Below are 26,203 nucleotides of genomic sequence, written 5' to 3'. Positions count from 1 at the left end.
CACACAGCGAGCACATTGTTGCACACCAGAAACACATTTCGATGACGCATTCGTTAGCCCATTTCAAATCTTTCTCCTCTTGCCACAGCACTCTGTGCATGCGCGGGTACCTGCAAATCGCAACAACGGCAACCGCAATAATAAGACTAATTATAAACAGATTTTTTTCTTCAGACAATGAAAAACTTTTTAGCTGTTACCTGCTGCAGTTTCGACTGCTACTCAGTTTCCCAATATAATAAATAAAAAGAGTAGTATAAAAAATAATTCATTAATAATAATAATAAAAATAATGAATAAATAATAATAATAGTAATGCTAATGTGAAATAAAAGTGTTAGCTTCAGCAGGCGGCGTGTTGTTTGCGTGAGGAGTGCAAGCGAGACATGGTGTGCTTGACGGCTTGTACTTTGTGCAACGATTTCCATGTTTTCCCTCCTGAATCAAAGCCGAACCACATCCAAGTGCATTGTTGTCCCTGCATGACTTGAACAACAAGTCCGAATCCCCCCCCCCCCCCCCCCCTCATCTAAAACGGCCTTTATTAGGACTGAATATGTTGCGCCAAAGTCGATATCCGCACCTGTGTTTAGTGTTGACGCTGGCGCAACAGGCTATAGCTCGCGTAGCCGCCACTCTGTAAATTAACATGCATAGCAATCAAAAAGGAAATCGGTGTCGAAATGGTCGAAATCCTCCCACCTGCACAAAAAATAAACAATAAATTAAAATAACAGCTAAAATCGTAAAGTTTTTAAAATACAAGCAGGCTTGAGCACATTTCTGATGTTATGGAATTGTTGTCGGTCACGGCTTGCCCAGTCCCCCCCCCCTCCCCCCCACATGCAGCTTGCAGCCACTTTCCAAAGGCGTAACTTCTCTTCCTGTGTGTAAATGTCAATGTCAATAATGCTGTGGATAAAATGTCATGTGCAGGAAACGTTACAGGAGATGACCACGGTTCTTGGGTGCAATCATAACAAGAATCCGAACAAGAGTGATCATGACGAGAAGAGTGCGTGGAGCCTCGTTACCTGTCCGTGAGCGCGCCGGCCTTTCCGTAAACATCAACATATGCGCACAAAGTCTCCTCGTGTCAAGGCAAATCATATACACGCATGCTGGTCCTGATTTTGGTGCTTGTATATGAGAATGATTGGTTTGATCCCCCCCCACAACATACACACACACACACCCCGTCTACACGCGCACGCACGCACGCACTCACGCACGCAGGCACGCAGGCAAGCAGGCAGGCATGCACGCACACACCCCAACCCCCTGGATGTAGCAAGCCCAACCACTCCTACATGCAACTCTTCCAAATTGATATATGACAATATCTACTTTCGATCACGTGTCCGCCCGGCGACTTAGACGGATTGCGCGTCATCTCGCCTTCCCCAATTTTTCTGTAGTGCTGCAGCTCGCATCCAAAACATCTTTATCGACGGAGCGCGAAAGATGTTTAACTCGGTCAACCTGAGCAACTTCTGCTCGCAGACACGCAAGGAGCGCACTTCCGACTTTGGGGAGAGGACGGGTTGCGCGTCCAATCTCTACCTGCCCAGCTGCACCTACTACGTGCCCGAGTTCTCCGCCGTGTCGTCCTTCCTACCGCAGGCCCCGTCGCGCCAGCTCAGCTACCCGTACTCCGGCAACCTCTCGCAAGTGCCGCCACCACCGCCGCCGCCGGTTCGCGAGGTGTCCTACGGGCTGCACGAGCCGGCCGGCAAATGGCACCACCGCGGCAACTACGCGTCTTGCTACTCGGCGGCGGGAGAGGAGCTGGTGCATAGGGACTGCCTCCCGCCTTCCACCATGACGGACATGCTCCTGAAAAGCGAGAGCGCCTATAGCCAACACCACGCGCACCACCACCACCATCACCACCACCATCCAGGTTCCAACCACCCGTCGGCGGGCTTCTATTCCGGCGTGGCCAAGAACAGCGTCCTTCCGCAGGGCTTCGACCGCTTCTTCGAGACGGCCTACTGCAGCAGCACGGACAATCAGACGGAAGCCAGCTGTTTACAAAAGGCCGAGCTAGTGGGGAAGCTGCCGGGCGGCGGCGGCGGTGGTGGCGGCGGTGGCGGCGGTGCTGGCGACCCCCAGCAACGGCGGCAGCAGCAGCAGCAGGAGCAGCCGCAATCCGCCTCCGAGCAGGACAAAGACGCGGACGCCGACGCGGACGACGACGCCGACGCCGATGAGGAGCACACCAACTCGGGCTCTTGCACGTCGTCCTCTGCGGCCACTAAGGAAGCCAGCGGCGGCTCCAAAAGCAGCCACTCCAGTACGTAGAAGCTGTAAAATGGGGGAAGAGGTGAAGGGAACTAGCCCGCTGTTTTGTCGCTCTCGTTTTATGTGCACTTTTATAAGCATTCAAAAGGATTTTATTATAAGCCCACAAAAGCTCTTTCTTGCAATGAGAACAATTTTTACGATGCTGAGCCTCTTCAAAAAATGACCATGTTATACACACTCCGTGCTGAGAGGCTGTGTGATTTTTTTTTTTTTTATAAAGAGACAGCGCTATTGTGACAAATGGTAACTTTGATCGTGAACTTGCATTGGGCGTTTTATGAAGGGATTTTCTTTCTTCTTGTTGTGCCCACCGTACATGTGTAAAACCCAATTGGGCAGAACATTGCTGTTGGCGTCTTGTGAAATGTCTTTTCGAAAACTGCATGGCTTTTGGCCGCCCTGCATGCACGTCCTGGCTGCTGTGATCCACACACACACACGAACGCATGCTTGCTCATTTAACACAACTGACTCGCTGACACTTGGACTGCAGGAAACGGCTAACAGGACAAATAAGCAAAAGAAAATAAAGTTGCTATGATAGTGCTAAAAAATGCCACCCCTCCCATACACACACACAGTAGCCATGTTGCTGTCTGTTTTATTTGGAATGCGTCTTTATATTTGAAGGGAAAAAACAATTACCAGAAAAGACTATTGCGTGTTCCCCAGTTACCTGTTTGATAAGAACTTATCGGTCCTGGGAGGTGCGCAAAGGCCATTGCAAATGTGGCCAAATGCTTTTCAACACGGTGCCAAGAGTGTGTAAATTGTTGAGTTCGGCTCCAGAGGAATGCGAGGGCACATAATGCAGCGAAATGCTTTTTTGCTCTCGTCAATTTAGAAGAGATAAACACGTGCTTAGATGCTGTCACTTGCTCTTATTTACTCCAAACGGTTGGCATATTTTACGCTCCTGGCTTCCATTGCACTGGTGCCACGCGCACGGCTATCTGAGTTTATTTACAATATTAGTATTTTTTTTTTTTTTTGCAAGCCTTGTTTCAGCTCATTAATTTTGGCAATTTTCTTTCCCCCATCTCCATGAATGTATATTGAGAAATAAGGGTATTATTATTTTATTTTTTTGCAGGCACTCCGCGCACAAGGAAGAAGAGGTGTCCGTACTCCAAGTTCCAAATCCGCGAACTGGAGCGAGAATTCTTCTTTAACGTTTACATCAACAAGGAGAAGCGTCTGCAACTTTCCCGCATGTTAAACCTCACCGACCGCCAGGTGAAAATTTGGTTTCAGAACAGACGGATGAAGGAGAAGAAGCTAAGCAGGGATCGTCTGCAATATTTTTCGGGCAATCCCTTGTTGTGAGCGCCCCGGTCCCTGCTGCCTGCCCGCCTGCAGCGGTCACAGTCTCGGTCAGTGGCAGCGAAAGTGGCCCGCCATCTTGTCCACTCGCGTCGAACAATTGCAAGCGTGGCCTTCCTAAAAATCCTCCGAGGGGGCGCCCACCATCTTTCGCCAATGTGGGCTTATTTTTTTTCTAGCCCTGCGTGAGGTTCAAAAACATTCATAATAATAAAAAAAGTTGCCGTTTTCTTACTGCGCACGGGTGGCGGTGTATTTCTAGCTGGTTCTCAGAAAAAAAAGGCCGATAATAATTAAAAAAAAAAATCAACTATGCTGTTCCTGAAAGTCTCATTTATGTTAAATTCTAATGTGCACAAATAATTATTTGTTTAACAAAATGTAATCATTTGAATGTTTGCCGGCTCTCCCCTCTGGTTCGTGTATATAGCATCTCATTAGAATTACGTCCCGGCCGGATAATATCTAAGGCTATTTTTTTTCCAAGAAGCGATGACAAATGTGACGTCCAATCTGTGAAAAACACACACCACACACACACACACACACACACGCACACGCACACACACACACACACATGCACACACAGGCGCAAATGCACTTGTAAATAAATCTGCAATTCTTCACTCCACTTTCTCCTTGAGCAGCTTTAATACCAGTACTCGTTAAATTATTTGGTGCTTTGGATTCCATGGTGCGGGGGGGGGCACACTGTGTATCAATAATACTATAATAGCTATATGAAATAAAGTCCAAGCATAGAGGCAAAATGGGTGAGGACTTTTCTTGTGCTTCTTCAGCTCTTGTATGCATGCGTTTGAGCCCAAAATAGCATCTGAATGTCTCGAGTGCGCCATTTCTCTCCAGACGCCTCGCTGTGCCGTGCTCGCGTTGAAGTGCGGATTCGTTTGGGCTCCACTTTGTTTGCAGGCTATTTCCAGTCGTGCTTTCAAAAGAGCAATGCTGCTTTCAAGCAAAACTGGAGAGACAGAGGGCGCGATGATAAGCTCTTTTAGTGGCCACTAAATGGAAGCCCTACTCTTGTTGTCCAGTCTAGACACTGCCATAAAGACGCAGGCACTAAATGGCTATTTTTTCTCTCTTTCTCTTAATTGCACCTTCTGTTCTGGCCAAAAAGGCGTTCTCTTCCGCAGTAAATAGTCAACATGCAAGGCTGCGTGTCCGAGGGGGGTCGGACTGGCCGCCAAGAGCTTTCTGTTGCGAACGTGAAGATATATGTTTTTGTTTTGTTTTTTCGAAAAATACATATAATGCCATTTTGTTTTGTTTTGTTTCATTTCATTTTCGTTTCGCTTTCGAATAATGTTATTTTGGGAAAAAATGGCATTATATGTTCTTTTCGAAAATAAAAAGAACTTTTGTGTTTCTTTAATTTATTTGCATTTCATTAAACCTACAAATATATATATATATAATATATATATATATATATATATATATATATATATATATATATATATATATATATATATATATATATATATATATATACACAAAATATATAAAATATAAAAAATACAAAATATATTTATATATAAAATATATTTCAAATTTTTGATTTTTTGTTCCCTCACATTGACTTAAGTAGTTCGCTCCCAGCACTTGAAGGGTGTCCTGCAAAAGACACCCAGCTAGTGAACATGTCATGTCGGATTTTTTTTTGCATGCACGTGATATGCACTGGAGAACATTTTAGAATAAAATCTAGTCTTTGAACTTCAATAATGTCAAGGCCTTCACCTTTAACCCGCTGCCATAAAGCAGAATCAAGGACCCCCGACTCTCACATGCGCCCTCCCTCCGTCCCTCCTACCCTCAGCCCGGATGTGAGTGTGTTGTGTGTGCGCGTGCGTGGTGGAGCCGGCCAATAAGAATGAGTGGGAACAGAAGGTGGAATGTTTGCAGGCTTCAACTTTGACCCTTCGCCTTCCAAACTACAGCAGGTAACGTACGTGCCCTACTTTCGGACATTGTGCAGTAAATAGTCTTGATTGTGCTTGTGACGTGCGAGACTTTCTCTTCACGCTCGGCTTGGAAGGGACAAGACTTCAAACACACATCGCAGCGTGGTCCTGCGTGTGTGTGTGCGTTTTTCCGCGCGCGTGGTGGTGGTTTCGTGTGTGTGTGTGTGTGTGTGTGCGTGTGCGTGTGTGTGTGTGAGGGGGGGGGGTTAGTGTGTGTTTGATTGCTGCTGTAACAATCTGTTCTATTATCTGTATCTTACATGCACGGTTAAGTGTTTAATTCTGCATGAATACGATTGACTTTTGGTTAACAGTGGTCAAGCTTTGTATTATTCGGGGGCGGGGCTTGTTGTGTCCACGTGACCGCTTCACTTTCTGCTTCCAATTGGGCATATTTGCTTTTTTTTTTTTTCTCTCTTTTCTCAATAGTCAAGAGCAGCTCCGATGCGCATAATCTCATCAGGATGCAAGTGAAGCGCGTAGGGTGGGGGCGGGGGCTCGGGTTAGTGTGTCAAAAGCACACACCAACAGAGATCAAGGCTGCAGGGCACCCCCATCCACCCGGCCACTCCCTCCAACCTTGGCCCTGGATCATTTGTTGATCCTGCTCGTAGTGTTGCCTTTCTTTACCACACGGGGGCACCCCCCACCCCACCCCACCCCACCCGCTCTGTTTTCTTTCCCCCACGGGATGTTGGTCGTGTTTCCTGATGTGGACGGTGACGTCAGAGTTGAGCAAAATGTCTCTTCATTTGGATTTTGCGACCTGCGGAAGGGCGGAATGTCACTCTGGTTTCGTGTGTGTGTGCGTGTGTGTGTGTGCTCTTCGTGTTGTGGCGGGACCCAAATGGCCGCGTGTGTTTTTATGTAGGAGATTAAACCTTCAAAGTTTCTAGCAAAAGAAAATCATAAAACTGAGACGAGGCAACCGCCAATCTGTTTTACAAGTGAAATCCACACCGCTGTAAAAAAAAAAAGTTTCTTTTACTTTGCTCAATATTTATGATCTAAAATAAATTAAATAACATCTTACTGGTGTTGTTTGGGCCCCGTTTGTGAATGAAAACTTAGCAAAAGCATATATAGAAACCTGAAGATAATTTAAATCCCGTGAGGTCGCGCACTTCTCGCGATGAAGTTAACTATATACATATATATAAAGGAAATAAAGACGACTAATTACTGCCTCATTTTGTTGATATTTTTTGGGTAACTTGCATGATTTTGAGTCTCAGTGGTGTAGGTCAGGAAATAATCAGTTTCTTGCCTTGCACTTTATAGCCCGGAGACCGGTATTACGCAGCAAACGACCATATTTGCATTGAGTGTTAAGCGGTGCGGCTCACTGCGTGTGTGTCGCACAAATGTGCAAGTAGCGGGCCGATAGCCCTCTTTTGCTGCTGGCTAGCGGAGCCGCGCCTCTAAATATCTTTGCCAATTGGACTGGTGCGAGCAAACGTGCGCTATGTGCCCTCCTTACTGCTGCGCGAAAATTTACGGCGCACGCCAGAATGTGCGTACAGGGCCTTGTGCAATGGAGAGCACCTGATGAAATGAAACGCACCTCTGCGGGCATCAGCAGATCACCGGAGAAGAAAACTTGCGAGGGAGACTCGACAGTCTCACCAAATGTAAATGAGGGCTGTTTGTGCAGCAATATAAGATGAAGCTCCTTTTATTGCATTTAACTCTTTTATTGCCTCATAGAAGAGGATCGCTGCTGACGTGTGAGCTGTGCACCCCAGTAGAGAAGCATGACAAGTCATTTTCATTTGTATTTACTAAAGGAGGAAAAAAACCATACAAATTTATTCATTGCCATTTAAAGACCCGCATGCAGAACACGCAATCATTTTAATGTTTTTTTTTCTCATGAAAATCTCTGAAAACGTGAAAAAAAACATTTTTGAAGTAGGAGTAGTTAATTTTCTTTAATATTAATTGCTCCTGTCAATTTTGCGAGGCGACATTGACTGCTAAGCAAGCACGCTGAAGTTTCGTAAGCATAAAGGAAGCTTGACATAGCAAAATGTACATTTTAGTTCATTTGAAAAGTTGTTCAATGACCTCCCAAGTTGAAGGTTTCTCAAACACACACACACACACACACACACACACACACACACACACACACACACACACACACACACACACACACACACACACACACACACACACACACACACACACACACACACACACACACACACACACACACACACACACACACACACACAATATATATATTTATATGTATATAGTATATATATATATATATATCAGGACTGGGCAATTTAATGCAATAATTTTGGATTAATTCAATGACAATAATTAATAATAATTTAATAAAATTATTAATTTTTTTAGCTCACATTAACTCGGCTCCTATTATTTCTTTTATTGTGAGTCTGTTACTTCCGGCTGCAGCAAAACAAGGCAAAAAAACAGTATATGATAAAAAACAATGTCATGATTGTGTTGCCATTGTTATTATTATAACAATAATATTAATAATGATTATATTATTATTATTATTATTAGTAGTAGTAGTAGTAGTCGTCGTAGTCGTAGTAGTAGTAGTAGCAGTAGTCGTAGTTGTAGTATTTGTAGTAGTAGTCATGGTAGTAGTATATTAATTTATATTTTAAAAATAGAACAAACAGAATGACATTGATGGCCGTGGCAATAAACTTTTTAAATTGAGATTTATTGTGAGAATTTCATTTAACTGCTGGTGGATGAATATTGTCAAAGGTCTTAGCCCAGGAAATGTTTTGGCACTTTCATTTATATGGCTGTACATTAAAATGAAACACTACTCGAATTTTGAGGGATTTTTTGTAACCTCTGCCTTAAAAACCTAGAAACCTGACCTGGAAAAAAAACCAAATAAATACATATATTTATATGTATGCGTTTATCAGTTGTTGAATTTATCATTTGAAAATGTAAACACGTGCAGGGATTTATAGAAATCAAAATGTTGCATGTGGCAGTGTCTTCCCTTATTGTTCAAAATTGGACCGACCCAGAAAGTTGGGTTCATTTGACCCAAATTTGGGTTATTTTTTTGCTAAATGTGTCAGGTTGCTTTGTACAAAAAATGCGTGTTTAGTCAATTTGACACAACTTCGTTTTATGGGTGATTTAGCAAAGTATACGTCGGGCAACGGGCACCCAATACACCCTGAACTGGACACCCGCCAGTCGCAGGGCACACACGCACACAAAAAATGGGTTGTTTTGAGCAAAATCCTGGCACGGTCCATTTTTTAACTCAAATCGGGTTATATTTAATTCTGCACTAAGTGTGTATGTCTGTTTTTCTGCTTTAAAAATGACTTTAATCGCATTATAAATAAAAATAACCAGATTTTTAATGTATTTTTTTTAAAGACGGTACAACCTTATTTATATCTTGTTAAACTCTGAAATAAATTTTTCATATTTCGTGCACAAATTGATCTACTCATTTTTGTGTCGCTCTTTGCACGTCCATCGTGTGTATGACGTAATCGGTCCGCGTCTGCATGTGCCTGAGCACACTGAGTATAGGAATGTTTTTGCTGTAGAAAAAATGGCTGCCTCTCAATGAATTACATCACACACACTTGAGTGTGCAAGGGCAGTGTCTCGTGTCATACAACTTGACCGTCACGTGTTACATTTCAGAATCAGGCTTTTCTTAACTTTAGCTATTCTCAATTTTCTTCTTCTTTAGTTTTAATTAGAGTGGACTAGTCTTTAAGCGTGCGTGTGTTTTTGTGTTTGATTGAGGCTGGTGTCTCAACTCAAAATAAGTTGTTTGCATAGCTTTGTGATTGGTTTCAGTGACACACACTCATGAGAAAATAAGACAACAGACATTTGCATTTTGGACGATGTTTCTCTGGTTTATTTCACAACGATCACATTTAACTGGCAATGCGCGTCTGGGTGAAAAAAATAAATAAGAATGAATAAATTCACGTTGTCCTTCAAGTTTCCTCAGTCTGCGTGGTGCCTGTCGAGGATTTTTAGGATTCCTTTCTTTTGTTAATCTGGTGCAACTCGTTTGAACGCGTCCTGCGACTTGGTTGTAATTGTATTCGTGGAAAAAAGGTGGAGAATTGTTTTGAAACTCTATGACGGAGCTGTTTGGCAGCAAACTGCGTGTTGCTCGTAGCTGGCGCCGGTCGAGCTGAGCTGCGTGCATGTTGTCATGCGCTAACCACATTGTTCAACATGCTGCATGCATGAAACGACGAGCAGCGGGGGTTCTAATTCAAATCGAGTCGACACACAACACACGCTTATGTGTCGACAAATCGCTCAAAAGTGTTTCGCCACTTCGAGTCAAACCAAAGCAAGCAACAGATGATGCAGTCTAACGCGCGTCGATGATTTTTCATGTATTTGTTTCTTTGCGTATTTGTTTGTTTGTTGACTTATCTCGAATTTACAGGCGGCTCCCAATAAATAGCTTACTCAAAGGTCTAATAGACGCCAAATTGAAAGCACATTGCTCAACAAAAACAATACGAGTGCACATAACCATGGCTCAATCATTTCATGTGTTTTGTGAATTATTTATGAGGTTGTAAACTATGTCAACAACGAAACAAGCTACAACAAAATTAGCAAATGTGTTACTTTAATCCTCAAGATCAATAATAATAATAATAATAATAATAATAATAATAATAATAATAATAATAATAATAATAATAATAATAATATAATAATATGAATGCAGTGCTATACCGGATCCAGCCCATCATTTACTCGTTTGTTTGTCAAACAGCAAAGTCGAGTTGGCGAATTCAGGTTGTAAAAATAATAACTCATCAATGTAGTCGATAAAAATAACGGATCTAGCAATGTAATTTGGTGCTACGCGCAAAATAGGAATGATATATACGGATAAATACACTCTTAAAAGTGATGGGTCAAAAACAAACCAATATGCGTTAAAAAATTGGACCGACTCTATAACTTCCCTGTTTTTTTGTTTTGTTTTGTTTTTTGTGAATGAAACAACCCCAAACAAATGCGTTTTTTTGTTGTTTTTTTTCTTCAAAATCTACCCAAAATCCTTTGTCGGTCCAATTTTTTAACCCCGCATTCTTAAGGGTGTGGTGAATACTTGACACGACCACCCGCCTCTGTGTACAGAATAAGTATAGGCCAAGATAGTTTAAAAAAAAACACACACAACATCGTCTTATTCTTCTCGTTGTGGTTTGTCATATTGAGAAAGCTTGTCTGCAGAAAATAAATATTGCGTATGCTCTGTTAAATCGAATCTTACCTCGCCGTGTGACACAACAAATAAACAAAGAAACGAGCCAAGCATGAGTCGCGTCCGTCAGACTGTTTCCCGTCCACTTGTCCTTCGAAAGCACGCATTATGTTTCGGGAAAAAAGCAAGTTTTGAACTTGAATGCCAACAAATGGCGGAGGGGCGCGAGCCAGTAAGTTGATGTGCAAATGTTTTGAGCTCGAGGAAGCCTGAGAAGCCCGCCTTTGTTCGCCAAGCTAAGGCCTCACCGTGCCGTGCCGTTCCTCAGACGGCCACTGGGTGTCGCTCTTGCTCCATGCAAAACGCCTCACCCTTCCCAACTTGACCGCGCTGACGTCACGGCAGTCTGGAGCATCAAGGCCACTTCCACGCCGCTATTGGTCTTGAAAGTCACATGACCACGTCTCCAAGCATCCATAATTATGTTGCTGATATATTTTTTGCGCCCCCCTCCTCCCCAAAAGATGTCAGCATCCCACTGTCCTTATTGTGTCGGGAGGGTCCGCTAGTCGGGCTGGAGAGAGAGAAAAAGAGAGAGAGCGCGAGCGAGCGAGGAAAATGACATGTCCCAATAACACTGCGGCTGGCAACTTCCTGCTGGATTCCTTGATGGGAGGCTCGTCATCGTACAAGAGTGACGCTTACCCCGGCGGGCCCGGCATGTTCGTCCACGCCGCCGCGGACTACGGCTACTGCGGTGGGAGAAACCCGCAGGCCAAGGCGTCCCCGTCTTCGCTCTCCAAGGCTGCCGCAGACGGACTCCCGGCGGATGGCCTCCCGCTCGCCAGCTTCCACGACGGGCCCTACCTGGGCGCGCAGATGGCCGCTTGGAGCCCGGGCTCCAAGTCCGGGGGGGACTCGCAACCTGTTGCCCCGGCTTTACAACCGTGCCACGTCAAAGAGGAGGCGTTTTGTGGCGGCAATAAGAGCAAAGACTCCTCAGAGGCGGCCGTCTACATCCGGCTGGGGGACAATAGCTGCTGCCCGGAGGCGAGCGGCTCCTACCAGGTGTACGACGCCGAGGGGCGGCTTCGGCCAGACGAGCGGACGCCCCCCTCCGGATTTTCGTTCGCTCACTTGGCCGAAAGCGGCGCAAGGGAAGCCGGTCAGGTGGAAGACGACGCTCAGGGTGCTCAGCAGAAGGCCAAGACTGACAGCTGCTCGGATGACTCGGATGTCCAATTCAAAGGTACAGCCCCATTTGACTGGAATCGACGCCCCCCACCCCCCCCAACGATCGACTGCGAATTAGCCCAATAATGCTGACTTCAGCCTCACCCAGCTGCAGCTTGGGACTTTAACACCTTTACATTCGTGTGACAACGGCAGAAGGGCACTTACGCACGCACACACACACACACACACACACACACACACACACACACAACACACGCACACACACACACGCGCGCGCGCGCTCTCTCATTCGCCCACTACTTTTAAATTTTCATCTTTTACGCCAATAAATTGTGCCGTCAACATTAATTGTGATACCATCTGCAAAAATGCTTTGTTTGAATTAAGAATAAAAGCCATGGCTAACAGCTCTCAAGAATGCCAGGAAGATTGACTTCATGCTGCATCTGGCACTGCGGCCACATCGAGTATTTGTTTCTTTCCCGCTTTACTATTAGCAAGGCATTTCAAGTCGACCTTCACTTCTGTCTCTTTGCGATTGTCCTAATTTGACTGCAATTGTCGCAATTTAACTGCACGGCAGAAAATAATATTTCATAATTAACTTTCTTCGATGAGCTTGTTATTTTTGTCAATATGCGCCTGTTGAATTCGAGCGTGCAACGCTATACGAATTTTTCCATTCTGCTACTTTCTCGTGGTGTGTGTGTGTTTGTGTGTGTGCGCGCGTGCGTACGTGCGTGTGTGTGTGTAGGTGTGTGTGTGTGCTCGCTCAATGGTGGTGATGTTTTGGTGGTAACTGTCCACAGTAATTATTTTTAACTTCCGCTCAGTGTCTTCGTGCGTGCGTGCGTGTGTGCGTGCGTGCGTGCGTGCGTGTTTATAGAATGTTAAGTTACCCGAATCCAGCCCTCACCCCTCCTCTTCCTTCCCTAAAATGTTTTGTTTTAGTACAGCCACATTTGTTAGATTTTTTTTTTTTTTAGAATAGGGAAGCCTCGCACAAGATGTCTGGCTCAAGTGCAGCAAAGTCGTAAACCTTTATGGGAGTCTGAGGTCCAACACCGACAGTAAAGTAACCACAATAAAGGAAGGCGCTTTCGTACTTCGTCGTAATTTGATGCAATTACACTCAAAACAGGCCTCATTGGAGCTGGAGCTATGTTCTATGTCAAAATGAGAGCCCACCTCCAGCTACGAGCACATTTCATTAGCTTGAATATTAGTGGAGCCACTCCTGTCCTGGGACTTAACAACAGCAACAACACCACTGCGATATAAGATTTATATGTTGTGATATGATATGATATATGATATGATATCTTTCGTTCCTTTGTACAAAAAAAAGTGTTGATTTCGGCAATATACCTCAGGAAGTTGGGTTGATTGGACACATCCTCCTGAGTTGGTTTAATTTTTATTTTAGCGCCAATTGAATTGGTTTCTACCCAGCATTTTTACGGGATCAATAATGATAATAATAATATTTATTATTATTATAATTATATATATATGTATGTGTGTGTATATGTATATATATTAAATTCTAATAATAATAATAATATAATAAAAATAATAATATTGATATATACAGGATGGGAAAAATTAAGAGAACACCCCTGACCAACTCTATATAACTAAATTAAACTCTTCAACTCGTCAAAAACAACCCAATTTGGCTTGGGCCAATCAAATGCGTCAATTCCGACTTCCTGGGTCCAATTTTTAACCCAACAGTTGCTGTATAGTAAAATTAAAGGTACATTTGTTTTGAGCAAAATATTGATGACGTTTATCGGAATTGAATTGAAGAGCTGCACGGTAAAGGCATTTCCAGTCTGTCTTGATCCAAGTTCTTACGTTATGGGCCATTCCATGTTGTCTGTTGTGTCAGTCATTTGAGACACATTGATGGCACCAAAAATGGAATAAAACATGGCGGTCTCTTCATTTTTTTCAACAGTTACGCATTTAGCTCCACAGCACACAACAATGTGAGTTTTAGGTCTCAAGCATTATTTTGATTTCGCTGCATGCTATCGCTGTTTTCTGCACCCCAACCTCATGTGATTTCTCTAAAGAAAATATGAGAAATAAGGGCGCTCTCTCTCGTTTGTTTTTAGAAATGCAGCTGCATGGATTGAGAGAGAAAAAGAAGAGCGTTTTTTCCCCTTCGCCCATATTTAATTGATATAAAATTGTTTGAAAGCCTACAGTTAATTCAACTACGATAGTCTGACCGACTTTGTGTGTTTATGTCCGCAGACGTTTCATCGGAGGAGAAGACAAGCGGGAGCTGGTTGAAGGCCAAAAGCGGCCGCAAGAAGCGCTGCCCTTACACCAAGCACCAGACGCTGGAGCTGGAGAAGGAGTTCTTGTTCAACATGTATCTGTCTCGCGAGCGCCGCCTGGAGATCAGCCGGAGTATCAACCTGACCGACAGACAGGTCAAGATCTGGTTCCAGAACCGACGCATGAAGCTCAAGAAACTGAGCAGGGAGAGCCGCCATAGGGAGCATGGCGCTGTCTATCACTACGTCTAAAACGCGCGCACGCATGCACGCACGCGCACGTAGGCGCGCATACACACACACACACACACACACACACACGCACACACACACACACGACAACTGTAAACATTACACCGACCATTCATCAACTTCATTTTAGAACAGACTGAGGCGCGCCTTAGTACAAACTGTCCAAAGCAGCAAATGACTCACTTTTGGATATCCGAGCCAAACCCGGAAGTTGACTATGTGTGTGGACGACAAGCACGCGTCCAGCTGTGCACGTACGCGAGATGCCCAAGGCGCCACGTCACTTCACGGTGAAGCCAACTTGCAGTCAACTTGTCCCATGCGAAAAGTATGAGAGCGAGAAAGAAAGAGATCAAGAAAGTAAGAGAGCAAGAAAGAAAGAAAGAGTGGCGCCCAGAGCTTCAGGCCACTTTTAATACAAGCGAGAGACTATAACCTTGATTTAAATATTATCCAGGTGACCACAGTAAGTCAAGGTCATAAAAATCTAATGTCAGCCTCTCCCCGGAAAGCGTTGGGGGTGGATTTTATGATCTGCAAATATAATGTGGTGCAGCCGTAAAGATGCGCTTTAAAAGGTGTGTGCGCGCGCGGAGGAGGAGTAAAAGGAGGACGAAGCCGCACACGCAAGGCGGCTGCAAAGTGCACAAAGCCTATTTGGAGCCTGCCGTCATACACGGAGAAACCTGCACGGGAAAGAAAGATGGAAAAATAAGAAAGATGGAGGAGACGCGCCACGCGCACGGACAGACAGACAGTGCGAGGGAAGCGCCTCCATTCATTCCTCCAGACGTTCATCCCTCCTTCAAGCATCCATCAAGGAGAGCACGTGGATGGGAGCAAGTGAAGGTAGGACGCTTTTTTTTTTTGCTGATATTGGTGGTGTTTGATGGAACTGCTGTCACGTTCACTTTTGGAAGCGTGTGATTCTTCTCTCGGCGGGTGTTGGCCGTCTGACAGCTTGATGATGATAGACGAACGTGTGTGTGTGTGCGTGAGCAGGAAGATTGAGCGTGCACGCTCGCGAGTGACTGCATGGCGGCTGTTGTGTGTGTATCATGCGGAAAGCAAGGTAGCTGCTGCTGCTGCTGCTGCTGCTGCTGCTGCTGCTGCTGCGGCGGCGGCTGCTATGCCCTGGACGCTTGTCTGCTGTTGGGATGCGTGCGCGAGGAAAGTAGCCGGGCCGGCAGACGGGGCCGGCCGGCCGGTTGTCTGCGCTGTCGCCTTTGTCTCTGTGCCACTGCCGTGTTCCCCCTCGTGGATTTTTATCACGCAGCTGAAGCGTGGTTTAGGTAGTTTCATGTTGTTGGGGTTGGCTTCCTGACTCGGCAACAAGAAACTGCCTTGATTACGTCAGTTCGTCTTCATCAAGGGCACGATTGCAAAATGCAAGTGGGGAAGGAATAGCGAGTGTGTGTGTGGGTGTGTGTGTGCGGAGACAATTGCTTCCCTTGCTGTCGCTTTGTTGCACGTAGTAGAGAGAGACAAGTTGTAAACAAAAAGCATCCGCCATTGATGGACGGATGCACGCTTGGCTGCTCGGACGGGGCTGGATGTTTCAAATCAATAATCTGTCTGAGGCTTTTCTCATGTCAGCATAATATTGGTGGCAGAAATCACGCAGAATAGCAACAGTGGGCTTGTTCCCCCATTTGGAGGACTTGGACGTCAACACTCTCGTGTTAAACTCCTTACAGTCGTTCAGCATTTTTCTCTTTCCAAATCTGCATGTAAAAAAAAAAAAAGATCATTTTTCATATATTTCAAAATATGCATTTTTTTCCACTTTTCTTATTAGTACTTTTTAATCGCTATTGTTGTTTTTAGCTATTCTAAAGCACTTTGGCTACCAATTGGTTATTGTAAAGGGCTATATAAATAAAATTAGATTGATTAATATGAAAAGATGCAGTTAGCTAATTGAAATACAAAGTATATCCGAGGGTGCTAAAATAAGAAAATTCTAGATATTTCGTCTCTTTCATTGTCAGCATGATAGCCATCATTTCCCAGTAGTAAGTACTCAATCTAAAAGTAAGACAATCATTAAAAATGTTTCTGGATATTTATCCTTATCATCATCCACAATTTTGGTCAAATAGTTCATCCAAAGCAATTATTTTAGTTCACAATACACTTCATTGATAAAGTCTGCAGCTCATCACATGAGCACCAACTCTTGCAAACTATTTTACATAAAATAGAGTGTTTACACATGAAGCCAGGCCGAGCGTCCCAAATAGTTTATAGAAAGAACAATTGTTATTTTTCCCAAGTGTAACAAACTTAAATCCTCATATTATGGCATCATGTTGATTGCACAATCACGCTGGCCGCTGTGTTTACTATGAGTTCTCATCCCCTCGTGTGCTCGAAGTAAAGTTCCTGCAAGCTGAGGTACATTCAGTCTGGAATCCAAAGTCACTTACATTCACTCGGCTCAATGGGCGGGCGTCTTCTCGTGGAATGCAAAACTCACAAAGACTTTTACGGCGCGCAAACAGGTCGCCCTAAAACCATATAAACATAAAGCAGCCCTTTCTTTTCACTTTGTAGTGGCGCGCAGACAGGAAGCCAAGCCCCTCGGACGCTCGCTTCTTCCTTGGGACACCGTCGAGGTGTGACCGTGTGACGGACGGCAACAATATGATGCGCAACAAACTCACGTTCGCTCAAACACGCAAAATGGACAACGCGTCTAAACATTGCAGCCGAATTCAGCGCGACGAAATTAACACAATCGTTCACAAATCTAAAGACAGGCTGACAGACGGATAAATGGACGGACAGACAGACAGACGGATTGACAGGCAGACAGACAGACAGGCAGACAGGCAGACAGACAGACAGACAGACAGATAGACCCAAATTTGACAGACATATTTACCTACTTACTCATTTACTCATTTACTCATTTACTTATTTGCTTATTTACTTACTTATTTACTCACTCACTCACTCACTCACTCACTCACTCACTCACTCACTCACTCACTCACTCACTCACTCACTCACTCACTCACTCACTCACTCACTCACTCACTCACTCACTCACTCACTCACTCACTCACTTACTTACTGAGTTACAAACTTGAAAGATTCACTTCTATATCCATGGCTACTCGGGCCTGACTAATAATAATTTAAAAAAAAACAATACCACTCAAAAATGAAAGCGTTAATTGTGAATATGTAATCTCAGTGAATAATGGAAATGTATTAGTAACTTTATTTTATTATTTTTTTTAAAACACCACCACTCAACAAATTAAAGCATTAATTGTGAATATGTAATCTCGGTGAATAATCGAAATTTATTAGTAACTTTATTTTTCTAATGGTTTCAACCATATTTCGGATTTGGACACGAGTGGTTAGCTTAATGCTAATATCATCATCAAGATTGACTTTCCAAATTAGCGACAAAGCAGTGACTGGTCAGTCGATTTGTGTTTGGGGCTTGCTCTTGACGAGTTCCTTCTGACCCCCTAAACGAAAACCCTACAAATATTATCTTCACGTGACGCTCATAAATAAGTCGCTCTCTTTAGTCGAAACTATCATTTGAGGACTTGAGTCTACTTGCATGTGCCAAAATGATAATAATAATAATAATAATAATAATAATAATAATAATAATAATAATAACAACAATAATAATAATAATGGTTTTTTTTTTTTCTTGGACGACGAGCACGACAATGCCATCGGTGGCTTTCTTACGTTCCCCACATAAACGAGCAACAAGCAGCCTCGTTTCTTAAACGAGCACCTACTCAACTTGAGCACTACTGCAAATGATTTCAACATGAAAACATTTCGTGTGGCAATGAGAATGCACCCAACATGCAGCTTTGTGCGTTGTCACACACTGCTGCGATCAAGTCGACTGAATCCAAATGAGGCCAATCTTTTGCACTCTTTCCATCAAGGGAGGAAATGAATGACAAAATGCTGCTGATACGGATGAATATGCACAATTGTTTCATGTGCGCGTGCGCGCTCTATTTAGGTTCTTGCGCACTGCAGTTGTTTGAGGCTATACCTTATATTTGCATTAGCCGAGTGATTGCAGAGGCAGATTCGTTGTTTTCTGTCATTTGGACGCTGGATGACGAACATTTCATCTTTCGAAGCTTTTGTGCCTTGTGCAGCAAATTGGAATATGAAATATCATCCGCCCGCTTGCAGCATGAAATGAGCAGCAGTAATAGGAAGTAATTTTTTTAATTGCAGGAAAGCAAAAAAAAGTGCACACATATTCAATATCGATGTGCGATTTAAATTAAGGACAAAAAAGAAGGCGTTCCAGGCTCAAGTATCGCATCACTTTCCTCTGAGGCTTAATGGCAGCAGCAGAATAAACAGACGTAGACCTTCAACCTGCCCAACCATCGCCCTCCTCCCCTCTTCCAAAAAAAGAAAAAAAAAACTTTGAAACGATCTTATTGAAGTTAAAGGAAATTTAGAGCGGGGACATCTGGTGAAACATTTGACTTCACCTGTACGCTCGGCAGAAATGCTGTCTGGCCTTTTACATTTCATGCTTGAATCTGAACTCCATAAAACACGCACACGCACGCACGCACACGCGTGCGCAAAAGATTCCGCGGTTGCTACATAACGCAGTGAATATTTTATTTTTTTTCCAATAAATATTAGCCAAGTTTCCTCGCTGCTCATCTTTAAAAGTCATCTTAAAACATATTATTTTTTTGACTCAACGCGGGCCTTGCTTTTGGTTTTTAAGTATTTTTTTACAGTCTTGTTATTCATTTGTTGTTTCCGTTTTACCACGTTGTGGTTTGAAAGTACTCTAGAAATATAATTGTCGACCATATTCCCTCTTTTCATCTTGCATCATTCCAAATTATTTGATTACACGTTTCACTTTTGTGAAGATGCGACGGAATTCAATAATCAACTGAATTCAAATCTGAATTGCGCATGTGCACAAGTGTTTAGCTAAAACTAAAATCCAAACATGATATTTAAAGCCACCCTCCATCCCCGATTAATTAGCTGCATATTGCCCGAAAAAAATCTTTTGGGGTCCAACGCTGAGCCTTTCCTCCTTCCACGTACGCATGCACAAAATAATCCTAAATCGTCTGCAAGCGGATATTGAGGCTTGAGAGTGAAAGTTAAAATTAAACTTAATGACACCGTTATTCTAATTGCAGCCTGCATTGCAGCGCGTTAGCTTACCGGTCCAATCTTGTTTCATGTGCTGCTAAGTGACACTATTGCGGGATAAAGCAGTCAAATTGACGGCCACATGAGCCCCCTTTGATGGGCAGGAGAGCATTTTTCGTCTTCTTCATCTTCATTTCTTTTCTCTCCCCCTTCATTTTAGAACTGCAATGTCCTCGGCCTTTGTCTGCGCGTGTATGTGTGTGTTTGCGTGTGTGCTCGCGCGTGCTGTGCGTGCGTGCCACAAAATAGTTGAGTCGGTTTTGATGTCAAGCTCGGGACTAGGATGCTGGTTTATTAACGACACGTTTATCAACAATCAAATGGTCGTCGTTAAAATTTATTGGTAGGCATTAAAACATGAACGGCCACTATGTGGAACATGGCCGCGCTCGTGGGCTGCCTGTCAACAATGTCGAGACCCTCTTCTCTTCACCACTGCGGTCTCCCCTGATCCCCATTTTAGGAAATGTTCTTGGGTCCTCTTGAAAACAGCGCTAACTAGATTGTGCGCATCCCGATGTCCGCCGTCACAATTCCTCTCTTTGTCTCCTGTCAACACCGCCCTCCTTGTAAAAAAACAAATAAACAATAAACAGTGTCATAGGCCTAATTGCCGATAACGAGCGGCTAAAAAGAGGCTCTTGCAATATTCAACTTGTAATATTATTCACTGCGGTGGTGGATTTTTGAGCCAGGCAGAGATTGATGACACCGTCAAATAGTGCCAAGCTCAGCTCCATACGCAGTGTGCGCATGTATCTGCACTGCGTCTGCACAAAGATCCTCCTTGTGCACTGCTCGCCATGTTTTAGTCCTCGCACTTCAAGAAAAAAAAAAAAAAAAAACAGCAACCCACAGTAGTTGGAGTCGTCACTCGATTACACGAAAGCGTCCGCTCGTAGAACTTCTTTAGTCGGATTAAAGCGCAAGGCTGTCCCGCGACAAGTGGCGCATTGATCCGCCGTGCAGAATTTCGTGGGGTAAATACAGTCACGTGACGCAGGGGCAGCCAATGGGAGGCAGCGGAGCTCGGAGAAATAATTACCTGCCGTGATTGTTCTATGGGCAGATAAAAAAAAAAAAAGTACGCATACAGGCCATATAATAATCGGATGCATGTAAACGAGTCCGGGAAGCTTCGACATGTCGACCACGGGGCCCATTAGTAATTATTACGTGGACTCCCTGATCAGCCACGACAGCGACGAGGTCCTGCACGCAGCGGCGGCGGCGGCAGCTACGGCGGCTGCGGCGGCGGCTGCGGCTGCTCGCTTCTCGGCACCCGCCTCGCACCCGTCCGGACCCGCACGTCCGTCGTCCCTGCAGGTCGCAGATTGCTCAGGCGACTATCCGTCGTGCAGTTTCGCCGCCAAACCGGCCGTGTTCCCCAGCTCGTGGGCACCCTCGCAGTCGTCGGTGCAGGTCTACCATCATCCGTACGGCCACCAGGCTCACTTGGGCACAGCAGCGGACTCGCGCTACGTGCGCTCGTGGTTGGAGCCCATTTCGGGCGCGGTGCCGTTTCACGGCTACCCGGGGCACGGCAGGCACTACGCCTTGAAGCCCGACGCCTTCTCGGAGCACAGAGCCGCCGCCGATTGCCTGGCGAACACCGGGCGGACCTACACGGATTATCTTTACTGCTCATCGTCGGAGGTGCGGGACAAGACGCTGCAGAGCCTCCCGTCGCCCGATTCGGAGCTGCTGGCTGCGGGCAGGCAGAAAGACGAGAAACCCGAGCTCGACCCCAGTAAGTTCAAGCTCTTTTTTTACTGGCTTCTCTTTTTTTTGCCCCCCGCTTTGAACAACATCGTCCGTAAAGTGAAATGATACACTGGCCCCCTTTCTCCTGCAGGCAGGCAGGCATGTGTAGTTTTAGGAACTATAAAAGACAAACGCTACCGGGCTAATAATACTGGGGCTATAAAAACCTGACGGGGTTGTAAACATGCCTCATGCAACCGCAGGAAGGAGTACAATGAATTTTGGTGCAGAAAAATCATCCGATCGCAAATTTATTCAGGATTTTGGACAGCGAACACATGCAGATCACACGGCCGTGTTACTTTCAGCCATTTTAATGCGGCCCAGCAGTCAGCCCAAGAAAAAAAAAAAAAAACCAGTCATGTTTTTACAGTTTATTGCGCTAATTATCGGAATAGATCCATGCAATTTGAGGAACGTCTTTGGCCGAGTTTGGCCGAGGACCTGTACAGGCTTGAACTGGGCCCACTTTATGGGCCAATAAAGTGACTATACAAGCGCATTGAGTATTTTACGATGTTCTTCACAAGTTAAGAGCACTGCATGGGAAGCAAATCGGGCGTTTTGGGGACTACATGGCGTCATATGTGTCATGACTGCCCGTGCATGCGCAGGTTTGTGCGTTGGTTTTTCATTTGCTGTGTTTTGATTGCAGATAACCCGGTGGCAAATTGGATCCACGCTCGCTCCACCAGGAAGAAGCGCTGCCCGTACACCAAGTACCAGACTTTGGAACTGGAGAAGGAATTTTTGTTCAATATGTACCTCACCAGGGACCGCCGCTATGAGGTAGCCCGAGTCCTCAACCTGACCGAGAGGCAGGTCAAAATCTGGTTCCAGAACCGGCGGATGAAGATGAAGAAAATGAACAAGGAGAAAAGCGACAGCAAGGAGCAATAATGTCCGAGCTTGACCACGATATTGAACAGCACCTACGCAGCCAACAAAATCCGCACCTCGTGAAATGTATCATTTGCGATCCCCATTGACGGACTGACTCATGCGGGTTATTTTTATACGCAAATCGCTGTCCTGGTCATTTTTTTAAGAAAGCAAGAAAGACAAAGCAATTTCAACATTGACGAAGCAATTTCAACATCGACACTTAAAAAAACGTTTTGTTTTGTTTTTTATTAGGGAAATGATCCAAGTACAATTTGGACGCGTCGTAGCGCTCCAAAGTGAGAGAATATTTGAAAAAAACTTCCGTGTTTCAAGTTGCAGGTGGAGAATTTTGTACAGGTTTGAAACATCTGCAAACATTTGTTTGTCTTGTTTGTATTTTTGTGATAGTTGTTGTGTATCTTTTTGCGACTGTATTGAAATGTAGAGTGTAGACGGAGATCTACAAATATATATATAAAAAAACTTAATCACCAAAATCAATTGCGTTCTATTTTGATTATCGGAATCTTGCGTATTTAAACATTTAGAGGCTGGAATATACAACACAAACACACGCACACGCACGCACGTACACACACACACGCACATACACACACACACTATTATATATATAATATATAATAGTGTGTGTGTGTATATATTTATATATATTGATATATATATATATGTGTGTGTGGAGAGTTATATATATATATATAATAATATATTTATTTATATATTATTTATATATATATATATATATATATATATATATATATATATATATATATATATATATATATATATATATATATATATATATATATATATATATATATATATATATATATATTATATATATTGTTTTGGAACATTTTTTCGCAATGCAGCCTTAAAAAAATGGTCAAAACCAACTCAATTTGGTCAGTTTGACCACGCTTTCTAGATTGTTTTGCACAAAAACAACCCATTTTCTGTACAATTTTTATTTTCTGTTTTGCAAAACAACCGAAAACCCAAATTCCTGGGTCGGTCCAATGTTTAACACGAGTTGGGATGTTTTTAACCCAGCAATTTTAGGAGTGTCATGTGTGTTTTGGGCGCGCAAGCTAGGCACCTTGGCCAACTCAGCTTTAACCACCATTTAACTCTAATTAAATAATAAACACAACATTGTGGAAGGGGATGAAACGAGTTTGACTTGTTGAGGTTAATTTTGACAAAAGAATACGACCAATGTCCGCATGTTATTTCGACATCGTCCCCCCAAATTTTCCCAGTTTGTGCTTGAGAGGGTTGCAGTGGGCTAAATTTCCATTTTTGAAGCGAGTTGGAGAAGAGGTTAAATGATCTTTTTGTGACGGAGAACAATGCGGACAGGATGCTGCGCTTTCCAAAGGCCAATCGTCTGCATTTCCGCCCGCACGCATACAAAAAAGGCCGCTGTGTGGGTTGCATTTTTTTTTTTTTTTTTTTAACTGGACCTTGCTGGGGCTGTCTTATTTGTCTCAACTGCAGAGCAACAAAGCAAACTCGAACGACTGGCTAGACGTCTGGCCTAAATGACTTTATGGTTTTAATGGACGCAGCGGCAGGACTCGTTCAAAGGAGTCATGCGCACCTCCAGTGAAACCTCGACCCCCCCCCCTCCCACTTCCCTTTCTCACGGACCAGCTGCAATGTCCTCCCCCCCTCCCTCCCCTGCCCTTCATCATATGACTGCTCTATTAGACAAGCATAAAATGGGCAAAATAGTTGTTGCGCTGAATGAGCACGTCACCTGCCCTCCATGCGCGACTCGTAGACAAATAATTATGAAAATGCAGGTCATCACATTTAATAAATGACGTCGTGCGCCCATTCCAACAAAATGGCGACGTTGTGACTTGACGTGAACAAATGGGACATTTTGTTGTCCCCTTTATGGCGTTTGTGATTGGTGGACTGCAGTCAGGTTGTCAGGTGTTTGGTCGCGTGAACGCTAGATGACGCTGTTGCTCCGCGTTTTCAACCTGGCAGCCTCTGCTGAATTGCTTCTTGTCCCTTGCCTCATAAAAAAAAAAGAAGGCAAGGCAAAATGACCGCCGTGCTCAGCCGCCGCATTTCATGGACAAAAAGCACCCAGGTGGTTGCTGTCCAAACATTTCATTGCCTCTTGGTACAATGCAGTAGACTCTGCTGCTGCTTCTGCCGCCGCTTCTACTTAATACTACAATTTCCTTGTGATGTGTGATCAGTGCGTTGATTACAAATTGAATCATAAACTCCACTTAAACTTTATAGATGAGCCTAGTTTTGTATTTGAATTATTCCGTGACTCGTGTATTATTGAGCAAACTATGTTTGTTCTCTCTAAAATATTTTAACACAAATTTGTGAGAAAGTATATAATGCACGAAACCACGGAAATAGAATAAAATGATTATTTTCGAATTGTACTGTAAAATGAAAAGTCTGCTAAAATGCCTTCAGGTTGGTAGAACTCGCGTGAAGGTAATAGACTACAATACTATATGACTAATACTAGTACAATATACCAAAAGCAATATCAACATCATCACTGCTTCATTATTTTTTTATTTACTATTTCTATTGCGAATGTACTGATAATATTATGAACTATTAAATACTAACACGAATACTACTACTCCTCCTAATAATAATAATAATATATAATAATAGTATATGATAATAATAATAATAATAATAATAATAATAATAATAATAATGACCTGATCAGTTGTACGAAGACGTTTGTGTGTGTGCGTGCGCGTCTGTGTGCGCGTTAGTAGCAGTGATTGGCAATCTGCATATTTATAGAGTGTGAAAGGTCTATAAATTCACCCAGCGCGCCTTTCATATTTTACGAGGATGTGTATAAAACGTTAGTGGCCCCACAAAAAGCACGCTGGCATATTTGGAGAGAGCGGGCGAGCGAGCGAGCCAGTGCGAGCGTTGAAGTGGGACTCGCGAGTGCTGATTGCAGCTAAACATCCAGTGTAAAATTTTATGAACTCTTCCACGCTAGGAGATTTATTCTCGGTGGCTTTTACGGGGTCATTGAGTGGCACCTACTATTCATAGGTCGTGTTTATATTTGCGTGTGTCGGTGTTTTACAGCGCCGGGTGCAAGTGTGTGCTGCCCCGCTTGGCCCCCTTTACTCGATTACACCGGGGCCGTGCAGAACGCCATTGACGGGGGCTCATAGTGCGTGCGTCTTGCTATATATAGCTTCAGTAAGCTCTTCTCTGTCGTGTTATCTCCTACACTCGCTGTAGATTGTGGTAATTGCTCCGACCGCACTTCTTGGTGCGCTTGAATTGAGATGTTGGCTTGTGTGTCGGACTTGTTTTCTGCAACATCTACACGCGGTGCTTTTGTTTTGTTGCTCTCTTAGTGGTGCTTCTGGACATGGCTTTTGTTCTTTTTCTCATATCATTGTTCACGCGAACAGCCCACCGGGGGTCAAGGCTAAAATGGCGTTTATATCTGGTGAGTGGATGATGCGCCTCTTAGCCTTTATTAAGGGGAGGGGGGTTCCCTTTGTGCAGCAGCACAAGGCACACACATTTTGGACTTTTTGAAAATGCCATCCGCTGATGAGGTGATCACATAGTGACGATTACAGGCAGCTCCTCCAAGGTGTGCATATACAGTATCCGTATAGGGCCCCACGTCTGACCGCTATGGAAAAGATGAAGGGGATGGAGAGGGGAGGGAGGGGGAGGACGGGGAGGACGGGGAGGAGGGGGCGCCTGCGGTGGGGGTGGGAAGCTAAAAA

The 26,203-nt window shown here is 44.1% G+C and overlaps 3 protein-coding genes across 3 annotated transcripts in view; all 3 read left to right on the top strand.

Moving 5' to 3' along the window:
• Positions 1–1,464: 1,464 nt before the first annotated feature.
• On the top strand, positions 1,465–4,375 carry hoxc11a (homeobox C11a). Its single transcript, XM_088368204.1, has 2 exons — positions 1,465–2,296; positions 3,401–4,375. The coding sequence occupies exons 1-2, from the start codon at positions 1,465–1,467 to the stop codon at positions 3,631–3,633; spliced, it is 1,065 nt and encodes a 354-aa protein (XP_088224330.1). The 3' UTR covers positions 3,634–4,375.
• A 6,977-nt stretch (positions 4,376–11,352) lies between these two features.
• The window catches only part of hoxc10a (homeobox C10a), a 49,964-nt gene continuing 35,113 nt past the window's right edge, over positions 11,353–26,203 (top strand). The window contains exons 1-2 of the mRNA XM_088401385.1: positions 11,353–12,085; positions 14,299–15,425. Coding sequence (XP_088257511.1) covers positions 11,455–12,085; positions 14,299–14,576 — 909 coding nt within the window. The 5' untranslated portion in view covers positions 11,353–11,454 and the 3' untranslated portion in view covers positions 14,577–15,425. The remainder of the gene's footprint in view (positions 12,086–14,298; positions 15,426–26,203) is intronic.
• hoxc9a (homeobox C9a) lies at positions 20,568–22,918 on the top strand. Its single transcript, XM_088401408.1, has 2 exons — positions 20,568–21,522; positions 22,192–22,918. The coding sequence occupies exons 1-2, from the start codon at positions 20,916–20,918 to the stop codon at positions 22,434–22,436; spliced, it is 852 nt and encodes a 283-aa protein (XP_088257534.1). The 5' UTR covers positions 20,568–20,915; the 3' UTR covers positions 22,437–22,918.

This window comes from Syngnathus floridae, chromosome 2 (assembly GCF_059516105.1).
Source record: "Syngnathus floridae isolate MCC-2025c chromosome 2, RoL_Sflo_1.0, whole genome shotgun sequence".
In the NCBI taxonomy this organism is placed as follows: Eukaryota; Metazoa; Chordata; class Actinopteri; order Syngnathiformes; family Syngnathidae; genus Syngnathus; species Syngnathus floridae.
Note: the sequence above shows the minus strand (reverse complement) of the source record. Positions and strands in the feature narration are given on the sequence as shown.